The sequence below is a fragment of the Hippocampus zosterae genome, chromosome 4 (genome assembly GCF_025434085.1).
Source record: "Hippocampus zosterae strain Florida chromosome 4, ASM2543408v3, whole genome shotgun sequence".
NCBI lineage: Eukaryota > Metazoa > Chordata > Actinopteri > Syngnathiformes > Syngnathidae > Hippocampus > Hippocampus zosterae.
This window is the reverse complement of record NC_067454.1, coordinates 95,943-106,519: the sequence shown is the minus strand read 5'-3', so window position 1 is coordinate 106,519 and position 10,577 is coordinate 95,943. Positions and strand designations below refer to the sequence as shown.

Sequence of the window (10,577 nt, the reverse complement as noted above, 5' to 3'; positions counted from 1 at the left end):
TTCGAGACGGAAAGAAAACGGAAAACAAGAAAACTGTCTCGTGCTGCTTTTCAACTGACTATCATCTCAAATTTCAAAGAACGCAGATATTTTGTAGCCGCGTTTTCCAACAAAACAAACCGCGGGAAAATCGCTTTACATATCAGCGGATTTTTAGAAGTGCGCCGGATTTCCGAGTACCGAAGGTCTTCTCTGATTGGCCGGGCCGTTTGCGTCATCGATTCAAGATGGCGCAGCCCGGAGTGGAGCATGTTGTCGCGGACGCGGGAGCCTTTCTAAACAAAGCTCCTCTCCAGGTGACTTTTCCTCTCATGAACATTCATAAACCAAACTTTGCCCGATGATCATCTGATATGAGGCATCGAATCGGATTCGATCTTTTTTTTTATCCGTGAGTATTGACGTTGCCTCGCATGAACCGGGTGACGTCATCATTTGCGATCCGTCGACGCGAAAGCGTTCACATTTACGACAACCACCTAATGGCGCGGCTAGATGGCGCTACATCTGCTCGGCCACTTTACGACTGCTACATTTAATGTAGTGGTGATGTCACCGCAGCAAAATAGACTGAGAACATGCAAACGCTACACCGGAAGGCCGGAGCTGGAATCGGTTCGTCTGCACTGTGAGGTCGACGCACGAACCGAACCACTCGACCACCGGGCCGCCCCATACACTATATGTATATATGTGTGTGTATATATCCATATAAATGTACATATATGTATGTATGTGTAGGTGTCCACGTGTGTATAATATGCGTCTGTATAATGAGAAGCAAAAAGTAGACGGAGCGACGACTCGTAATTTGAAAAGCGGTGACGACAACGTTTGGCGTCGCTTCAATTCAGGACATTGGGAAGACCGTGTACACGCCGAGGGAGGTCGTGGATGAGATCCGGGACAAAGCCACCAGGAAGAGTCTGGCCTTCCTCCCGTACCGGCTCAACTTGCAACAGCCTGCAGCCCGGCACGTCCGATTCGGTAACGGGGCGGGGGCGGCGAAGGCGGGTTGCGGGGTCTGCGCGGACTGACTCTGCCTCTGCCGCTCTCTCAGTGACGGAATTCTCCAAGAAGACCGGCGATTACCCCAGCCTGTCGTCCACCGACATCAAAGTGCTGGCGCTGACCTTGCAGCTGGAGGAGGAACACGTCGGGACGGGGCACCTGCGCAAGGAGCCCCGCTGCCAGGTGCGACTCCGCCTCCCCCCCGCCGCCCCGCCCCCACCGTGCCGCTCCCACAGCCTGCTACTTGTCCTTTGCAGGTGGACGTGAGCGACACGCGGCGCCACCCGGAGACGCCCGTCAACGTGGCGGGATTCCACTTCCCTTCGGAGGTCAGGGCGCATCTTTGGCACTTCACGTTTGACTCCAAAACATCAAGGAGATAAGATGCGGCTCCGGGCGACGCGGCTGCACGAACGAGGCCACGCCGCAAATACGATATCGCGCCGCATTGCCAGTAATCTTGTCGTCATGATGTTTTTCGCACCGATCGAATCGATTTGAGTCATTGAGTGACCGAGCGACGTGCCCAAATTCAACTCTTCAACAATGTGCCGTTACGGTTCATCGTCGGGCGTCATCGTCGTCGTCTTCTCCCGCCAGGTTTGCAAACGGGAAGTGAGGAGCACGCCGCAGCCACCGGCATCGCCCCCCGGCACTGATGCGGGCGAATTCAACAGCTTCCTGTTCTGGAGGCAAACGCCGGCCCCCGTTGACCGCCACCTGCTGGCTCTGCTGGTCATTACAACGCCCGTTCGCTCGCAGCACTTCTCCGGAGCGACTCATTGATCGTTTGTCGATGTAGGAGGACGATGGCACGCAGGAAGTCGTCGGGAAGGACGACGAAGAGGAGGAGGAGGAGGATGACGACGTCGACGACGACGACGACGGGGGAGGTTGGATCACGCCCAGCAACATCGGACAGATGAAGATCGAGTCGTCCGATTGGACGACGGCTGCCCGGGTCAAAGTGGGCTGTCTGACCACAGACTTTGCCATGCAGGTGAGTGAGCGGCGTTTCCGCCGCCGTGCTACTCCAGCGACCGAATCGTGTGGGCGATGGCCTCACGGCTCGTTTGACTCGCGTGACCGAAAACTGCCTTACTTCCAACATCTAACTGGTGACTCGGCGCCCGCCTCGCCGCGTAACGGCCGTGACTCGACGTCACTTGATGTCGCCCGAGCAAACTTGCGGCTCGGCGCGAGAGTGGTCGCGGGGCCGACGTAACTCTTTGTGCGACTCCCTCCCCGCGCAGAACGTCCTGATCCAGATGGGGCTCCACGTGGTGTCGCTCAACGGGATGTTGATCAAACAGGCTCGGAATTACATCCTCAGATGTCACGCCTGTTTCACGTGAGTGCACGCGCGCGCGCTCGCCCTCCCGCAGGAAGTACGCGCGCCGTTGAGAGCCCGTGCGTCCTTTGCGTCAGGACCACGAGCGACATGAGCAAACAGTTTTGCCCCAAGTGCGGCAACCGAACGCTCAAGAAGGTCAGCGTCAGCGTGGACGAGGACGGACGCGTGCGCATGCACTTCTCCAGCAACCCCAAAGTGCTCAACGCTCGCGGCCTCAGGGTAAAAAAATAAAAACAAAACGCTCACGTGCACATCAACTCGAAGCTAACCGGCGGCCTGGTTCCGCCTTTCGCCGTTGCAGTACAGTTTGCCGCTGCCGCGGGGGGGTAAGCACAGTCGGAACCCCCACGTGTGCGAAGACCAGCGCTTCCCTCAGCAGCGCCTGTCGCGAAAAGCCCGCCAGAAGACGGACGCGTGGGACCCGGACTACGCGGCCGGCGGGGCGTCGCCCTTTTGCCAGAACGACGTCTACAGCCGCGCCGCCAACCTCAAGCTCCGAGACGCCGACTGCGGCGCCGGCCGCCGCAGGGTCAACCCCAACGCCGCCCGCGGCAAGTACAACAAATGAACTGGCTTCTGCGGCCCCCCCCCCCCCCCCCCGCCTAATTGGCGAGCCCGCCCGCATGCAAAGCAGCCGATGGGCACTCCTTTCCCCGTCCGACTGGAAGCGATTGCAAAGAGCGAGCGAGCGCTTTTCGCCGTCTCTGCCGTTGTATAAATCAAATGGAAGCTCAAAGTGCCTCCGTCGTCGTTTGTTGCCACCTTGTGACGCCATTTTTTCCGTTTTCCTTTTTAATTGGATGACCTATTTGATCCCGATCAGATTGTCCAAAAGCACATTAGAAATGTTCTCGGGCCGTCATCACAAGGGGGGTGGTGGTAGGCGGGGCATAGGTTGGCGCGCACCCTCCAAATATGTTTCTTCATCCGTTTCAATTCATGACGGGCGGTGGGGATTTGTTGAGTCCCGTCCCGTCCTCTTTTCAGGCCCGTTCCAAAAGCGTCTTCACTTTTGGGGGGACGGGGGGGGGGGTCTCTGCATTTGAAGGCCCGATTCCAGCATCGGCACGCCAAGAAAAGTTCTCGGCACGACGGACGTACAAAGTCGAAAAGAAACTTTAATGTGATTTGACGTCCATATAAAATGTACAAGATGGAGGGAGGGGGGGGTGGGGTGTTCAGGAGCCGTTGACGTGAGGCTCTTGCTCCATGTCCTCCACCTCTTCCATCTGAGCGTCCATCCGGGAGGCGTGGCCTTCGTCGTCGTCCTCTTCCTCCTCCACGCCGGCGCCATCTGTAGGACAAGAAAAAAAGCCATGTGGCGCGCCGGTCCGGAGTTGGCCGGCGAGAGGGCGGAGGCGGGCCGCGGACCTTGCGTGCGCTCTCGTCCCGGGATGTGTCCCGCCTGCAGCATTCCTTTCAAGCGCTCCACCTCGGCCAGCGACGACGCCTTGGCGATGGCGTTCTGACAACAGGGCAAAAAAAGAAAGCCGCCCGCTGTCTCTCCCTTTCTCAACAATCGGCGGACGGCCGTCGCTCCCGGGACAAGGCGCGGGTCGCACGCCACAAGCCCACCTTTGCATCTCTTAAATGACCCCCCCCCCCCCCCGCAACAATTCTGGTGAAAAGTGACCGAGATAATCCAGCAGTCTTCTTGGAACGATCGCATCTCACGCCAAGCGGTTTCGGGGCTGAAAGCAGCTTTCGCCCGCTTTCACGGAGAACGAGACAACACCCGGCGACTTGGCGGTGCGGGCAATCTCAACGAGGAGCCAAACCCACGCTCGGACCGTCCGAGCGGCCGCGCCCCCGCCGCCCTACCTTGATGGCTTCGACGTCAGCGTGCGACGGACCCGTCCTCTTCTTCTCCAGCTGCGACGCCGATCCGGGCGTGAACCTGCGGGCGAGCCGGAGCCCACGTTAGACGGGCGCGCTCGCTCGGCGGCTTCCCTCCGCGGCCGACCCGGCGTAGTATCTGTTCTCCAGTCAAATAGGAGATACGCCCGGCGCGCGGCCGCCGGGGACCGAGGCCCTTACGTTTTGCTCTGCTTGGCGATATCCTTCGCCAGCTGAGCGCCGCGTTTGCCTTTGAACATTTTCTCGGCCTCCTGGCGTTCCTGCGACCACAAGCAGACGCGGTTAAAGGCGACGGGACGCCCGCCAATCTGAGCGCGAGGACTTCCTGCCGGGAAGCGCCGGCGCCATCCGGACGGACGGGGGTGGGACAAAGCCGGCCTCGCCGCCACCCACCTTGAGCTTGACCTTCTGGAAGTCCAGCACGCGGATCTGCGGGACCTTGTGGATGACGTAGAGCCTGTAGTGCTTCTTGTTGGTCACGGGGTTCCTCAGCAAGCTGGCGGCAAGGACACGGAGTCAGCGCCGGCGGACCAGCGCCAGCGGCCGAGCCGGCGTGGCGCTTCTCACCTGAGCAGAGTCAAGGTCTTCACTGACGCCAGCGGCTCCAAGTCGCCCTGAAACACACCGGCACAATCGGCGTTCTGCCACCTCGGGACACGGCTCGACCCCCCCCCCCCCCCCCCCCTTGCACGATGTTCGTCTCTCACGATGTCAATGACACAATGCGGCCGGCCCGATGCCTCCCGAACTACAAACTTGGTATAGGCAAGTGCTGCAAATGGATGCTTTTGAAGATGAAAAAAGTAGGTGACTGCAAGGATTCTCTTTTTTGGGTGGCTGCGGCGGGCATGAACTTTTACGGAGCACTCGTCGCCTTCTCCTTTCTCGGTGTTTGGGGTCATGCTGCTTGGCAAACTCTTCCACAAGTGGGCTCAAGCGGAAGGTTTTTGTTTTTCCTGCTCACACGCGCCGGCAGGGGCTGGCGTTTTGGGGTGAAGGGGCACGTCGGGGCGGGCAGAGACTCGGCGGCATCCCTCCTCACCCTGGGCCGAGTGTGACTCACCAGCTCCTGGATGTTGTTGTTGGTCAGGATAAGTTCTCGCAGGTCGGGAAGACTCTGCTCCAGGTTCTCTCCGATGCGACTGCGCACAGCAACAAAAGCCAAGGCGAGTCAGTCGCCGCCATCGGCCCTTTCGACCAGCCACTCGGGCGTCAGCGGCACGCCGACGACTTTCTCCCCCGTTTCCACAAAGCCCACCGACCGGCGTTAAAGTGGCGACCAAGACGCCCCGCGGGAGAGCCATGACGGACAAGTGAAGAGATTTGAAGCGCAGTCGTCGCCATGGAGCGGCACTCGCTCGTTGGCTGTCAAAGTTGCTAAATTTGGCCTTTCCGCTGACTTCAATCATGTCCCCCTCTCATGCGCTCGTTCCGCAAGCAAAGTCTCGGCGCGTCTCACCAGATCCTGTTGTTGTTCATCAGCAAGGTCTTGAGGCGTCGCAGGAGCGGGAAGCCATCCAGTTTGCGAACTTCGTTGTCCGAGAAGTCCACCGTGTCAAACTGGTCCAAAGTGGCCCCCAGATTCTCCAGAACTGGAATTTTATAACCTGAAAAAAAATTATAATATACATTTTATTTATTTTAACGGCGTCAACGGCAAAAGCTGAGGAACGCTCATCAAACACCCAGCCGCCTGGGAGCCAAAAAGGCACAAAAGAAAGTTTTGGGGGCACCCGCGTCGTCGCCGAAGCCCTCGGAAACAAAGAACGCTCCGATGTACCCCCCGCAAATTGACACGCGTCCCCACCCGCTGACATTTGAGCCATCTTGAACCAAATGATTCAAAATGGAAAGAGGGCAGCGAGGTGGAGGCCGGACGCCGTCCCCGTCTACGAAGGCGCCTTCCCGTCGTTCCGTGCCGAAAATGCGGCCGGCCAGGCGGACTCGCAAGCTAACAGGCTAACGCGGGGATGACGGGCGGGCGGCGGCGTGCGCTCACGTACCTCTAAGGTCCAGTTCTCGGTCCCTCACCGGGTTCGTGTACTGAGCCGCCTGTTCGATCAGCTCCGCGGATAGCTTCACCATTTTCAGCCCGAATGCAAAACAGCGACGCTATTCGCTTCTTTTCACCGCGACGCCGCTCTTCTATGAGCATGCGGAAATGGCGCACGCGACCGTCACCCGGAAATAATTCAACTTCCCGCTCGGACCGCCCCTTTGTTTATTTCCGGTTCAATCCATCTCGCTGTTTATTTTATTTTTACCAATCTTTATGGTTTAAAAACAATTTGGTTCTGCCCGAAGATGGTTTGGTATAAAGAAGCACGAGAACATTTGGAAAATGATGACATTTAATGAACGTATCTTTTACAAAACATTTCATGAAGCGCCTTCCATTTCCTTCAACAAAGGTGCAATTTACTTTTATCATTCGCATCAATGCATTGCAACTGATTGTACAAACTTATTAACAAGTGATTGGTATTGAAAAATATAGTCATGCACTTTATGATGAAACAAGATTTATAAAGAAAGGAAGTTTTAAACCATTTACACGTGCATATAAAATCTAAATGTGATCCCTGCCTACACCTTTACAAACGAAGGAAAGTGCTATTAAAGGCGTCAATGTGAGAGCGCTATTGATAGCATCTGCTGTCATGGGTCTGCCTGAGCGACTGACGGAGGCTGTTGTTGTCTTCTCTGGTCAAACAGTGTCCCCTAGCGGATACTCAACGATCTGCACCTGATTAAAAATAGTAATTCTGTGTCTTTTTTTCATTTTTTAATTATCCTGCGGGCCTGATTGAACCTCGCGCGCGCGCGCGTGTGTGTGATGAATGGAATTCCGCATCGGTGTGCAATTGTAAAACAAGGCTGTGTGTTGGACAAATGAATCTGAAACTGCATTTAAGGGCGGCTCAATCCTGACTGGCCGTATACGGGCCGGAGCTGTACATTGATTTCTGGCCCAAATACTTCACTTCACAACTGGCCCTCATCTGGTTTGCCAGAGTCAAGCCACGCCTCCTTTGCCACTCCCGGGCCGCGTTCGGCCCGCATGCATTATGCCGGTGCCGACTCAAGGTCAGCTGCGCCAGCTTCATGCCGAATCCGGGCCAGATGCCTTTGCCGACCGGGAGCTTGCTCAGGTCACGAGCGCATTTCAGAAGGAAAAATTGGAGCCGCGGCGCCAAACGGCATCGAGCGGCGTAGGAAAGGTGTCCTACTTTGACAGCGACAGGCACGCATCCGAAAGACGGGGGCCAAGCGACCAAAGGAAGAAGCGGGGAGGCCGCCTGTCGGTTTACATCCAGGACGGTGCGGCAACAGCACGAGCGTTTCGTGAAATCGACAACAATCCTGATCATTTGCAAATGCTGGGGATGATTGGGGATGAGTCCAAAATTTTGGACTCATCAGGATCTTCGAACAGCCGCCGATGAACGGACGAGACAAGCGCCGAGTCGGTCAGTCCGGGCCGAGCGGCGGCGCGGCTCGCGCCAAGAGTCGGAGGAGGGCGTCGGCCTTGTACGGAAAAAGTTTCTTGCCGTGCAGCCTGGCCAGCAGGAGGCGCAGGCGCAGCAGGCAGTCCCGCGCCGCCCTCCCCGAGGCATCCTCGCCGGTCCGCCGCCCTTCCCGCCCGTCGCGGCCACGCGGCGCCTCGGCGTCCAGTCGCCGGCACGAGGCGGCGAAGCCCCGCCGGTCGGTGCTCAGGTAGCGCAGGTAGCGCAGCAGGTACTCCAGGAAGCGGGTTTCCGCCGACATGAGGAAGTCCAGCAGGATGCGGTGGTCCCACCGGACGGCGCGCAGGAGCAACAGGAAGTGGCAGTGGGGGTTGCAGCCGGCGGCGCAGGGGTCGTCGGGCGGCGCCGAGCCGTCTCTGCCGGGGGCCAAGCGCGCACGCACGGTCAAGGCGGAGCAGCCCCCGGCGGAGGTGCGTCGGCGGGCGTACCTGAGCCGGAGGAAGATGAGCAGCGAGGCTTGGGCCGCCTCCATCAAGTCGTCGTCCTGCTCGCCGAACAGCAGCGGGAGGACGGCGCAGTCGTGGGCGGCGTCCGTCGGCCGCACGCCTTTGTCGCGCAGGAACCGCCACAGGCCGGCCAGATGCTCGCGCGCCCCACCTGAAAAGCGCGCCGCAGCGGCCTTCGTCAGCTGTTTGCGTGCTTTTCGCTCGCCGCAGATCTGATTTGGTGGAGCGTTCGCACGTCAAAAGTGCGTTCGCCCCGGCGCGGCGCGTTCTGCAGCCTCTCTCACTTGGGGTGGCGGCGGCGTGGTGCTGGACGCTCTTGATCACCAGCAGGCCGACGGCACGCAGCATCACCGCGTCGCACCTCCCGTCTTCCCCGCCGCCTTTGGCGCGGCTCGTCCCGCCGAAAAACGCCGGCGACTCCACGCGAACGCTCGGCAACCAGTCGGCCGCCACCGCGTCCCACACGGCGGCGGCGAGAACGCCGACGTCGGCGCCGCTCTCCGGCGCCGCGTCCAGCCAGTCCTCGCCGGCCTTGCGCAGCGCCGCCCGCTTCAGCAACAAGGCCAGCCTCTTGCCGACAAAGTAGCGCGGCGCTCGGTTGACGGCGGCGAGCAAGGCGGCGGCGTGGACGTGCGTCAGGTCCGTTCCGGTCCCGGACGCCGCGAGGATTTCCAGAAGGTCCAGCAGCAGGCAAAAGGTGTCGGCGACGGCCCCCGCGTCCCGGGCGCTCCGGTCCGCGGACAGGAACCTCCGAGCCGCGGCGCCGACGCTCGCGTGGAAGATCGTCACGAGCGTCCCGACGAGTTCTGAAGGATCAAAGGCAAAGCCGTCCGGTCGCTGTCATCTGCGTCGGCGGAGGACACGCGACGTTTGACCTTGACGACGGTCGCGCAGAAGTTTCCGGAGGACGAACGTCAGCGACCACAAACAGGAGTCCAGTTCGGGGCCGGCGGGCAAGCTGAGCAGCGCCCGCTCGCACGTGCCGCGCCACGCGGGATTCACCGCGCCCTGTCGTCACATACGTCGCCGTGTCAATCGCGCGTGCGGAAGCGCGACCACGACAGCAAACGCGAGTCATCGAAAAGGCAAAACACACGCGCGCGGACACGTGGCGTGTCACCGCGACGTCATGTCAAGGAAAGCGGGGGTGGGCCGGAGGAGCTCGGGCTTGCGACAAAATATCCAATTTGGATGCCTGTGCGCTCTTTCGCCCAGAAGATAATCGTGTAGTACCACCCCCGTACCGCTAGGGAGCAGCAACAGCTAGCCAATTGCCTTGTGTTTCGACGAGACGAGCACATTTGTGACGCATGAATTCAGGACGACGGTGAAAAATGAAAGATGGTCAAATACTTTTTTTCTTTGTGTTGACTTGATTCTAATTCAAGCTGTTAGAACGTCATTCTTCAATGTGAAAAACGGTTATCGTAACAATAGAACACGTAGATTGTTTAATAAGCGTGGAGGGGGGGGCGGGTTCACATTTTCAGCTGGCGGTGTGCCTTGGCTCAAAAACGACCCAGCACGTCTAAAAAGCTAGGTTTCCCCAAAAATGACAATACGGTCGAGTACTTACAGATACTTGCAGTTGGTAGAGGACACACGCGGAGGCGCTCTTGGCAGCCAAGTGACGCAGCACTTGGTGTTCGCAGCCAAACTCCGCCACCTGCGGCGCGTTAGCATTAGCATTTGCCTCAGCGCGAACGTTCCGAGCGAGCCGCACTCACTCACTCACCATCCGAGACACGACGTCCGAGTCCCGAAGCAGGGCCTCCAGCACGTCCCGGCGGAAGCGGGCGTCGCGCGGCGTCCCGGCCGTCGCCGCGGCGACCGTCCGGCCGACCAGCGTCAGAGCCAAGCAGCTCGCGTCCGCCGCGCCGTCGCCGTGGCGACGGTGCGCGCGCACGCCGTCGAGGATCGCGCGCGCCACCTCCTCGGCGTCCCGCTTCGGTCTCGCGGTGTCGGCGCGCGCGCTCAGCCGACGCCGATAAACGTCGACGAGGACGGCCTCGAGCTCCCGAGGCGACCGGTCGGGGGACGTCGTTGTCGCCGTCGTCATTTTCCTTCCGCTTCTTCTTCTTCTGCGTTGTGGCGCTTGGTAAACAACTTGCGGCGCATTACGCCACCGTCTGAAATGGAGTGCGGTGGGGCAGCACAACCCCCCCCCCCCAAAAAAACAAAAAAATCTGTTTCGCAACCAACAAGCACAGAACACTACACTACGTTCTTTGAACTAACGTAGTATTCGAAACATGAAATAATAGAGTATAAACCCCTCCCCCACCAACCAGTAATTCTTGAAGCATTTACAGTTTTCAGAATCCGAATCATCTTCATTGGCCAAGTATGTGGAACACGCAAGGAATTTGTCGAGCTGAGCTT

At 59.0% G+C, this 10,577-nt stretch overlaps 3 protein-coding genes across 4 annotated transcripts; 1 reads left to right on the top strand and 2 right to left on the bottom strand.

The window, feature by feature from the left end:
* The first annotated feature begins 138 nt into the window (after positions 1–138).
* On the top strand, positions 139–2,956 carry nob1 (NIN1 (RPN12) binding protein 1 homolog). 2 transcript variants are annotated; one of them, XM_052064215.1, is made up of 9 exons: positions 139–296; positions 855–987; positions 1,061–1,194; positions 1,269–1,340; positions 1,612–1,746; positions 1,814–2,011; positions 2,265–2,362; positions 2,440–2,584; positions 2,667–2,956. In XM_052064215.1, the coding sequence occupies exons 1-9, from the start codon at positions 228–230 to the stop codon at positions 2,931–2,933; spliced, it is 1,251 nt and encodes a 416-aa protein (XP_051920175.1). In that variant the 5' UTR covers positions 139–227; the 3' UTR covers positions 2,934–2,956. The 2 variants fall into 2 exon arrangements, with proteins under 2 accessions (XP_051920175.1, XP_051920176.1); XM_052064216.1 differs by having other exon boundaries at positions 2,672–2,899.
* Positions 2,957–3,463: 507 nt separating this feature from the next.
* On the bottom strand, positions 3,464–6,429 carry snrpa1 (small nuclear ribonucleoprotein polypeptide A'). The gene is made up of 9 exons (XM_052064218.1): positions 6,226–6,429; positions 5,682–5,829; positions 5,286–5,364; positions 4,790–4,836; positions 4,616–4,718; positions 4,403–4,482; positions 4,187–4,262; positions 3,737–3,830; positions 3,464–3,659 (listed from the first exon to the last, which is right to left on the bottom strand). Exons 1-9 carry the CDS (start codon positions 6,305–6,307, stop codon positions 3,544–3,546), a joined length of 825 nt encoding a protein of 274 aa, XP_051920178.1. The 5' UTR covers positions 6,308–6,429; the 3' UTR covers positions 3,464–3,543.
* A 122-nt stretch (positions 6,430–6,551) lies between these two features.
* Positions 6,552–10,338, bottom strand: lins1 (lines homolog 1). Its single transcript, XM_052063440.1, has 6 exons — positions 9,931–10,338; positions 9,772–9,861; positions 9,071–9,203; positions 8,480–9,001; positions 8,178–8,346; positions 6,552–8,105 (listed from the first exon to the last, which is right to left on the bottom strand). Exons 1-6 carry the CDS (start codon positions 10,252–10,254, stop codon positions 7,694–7,696), a joined length of 1,650 nt encoding a protein of 549 aa, XP_051919400.1. The 5' UTR covers positions 10,255–10,338; the 3' UTR covers positions 6,552–7,693.
* Between the last annotated feature and the right edge of the window lie 239 nt (positions 10,339–10,577).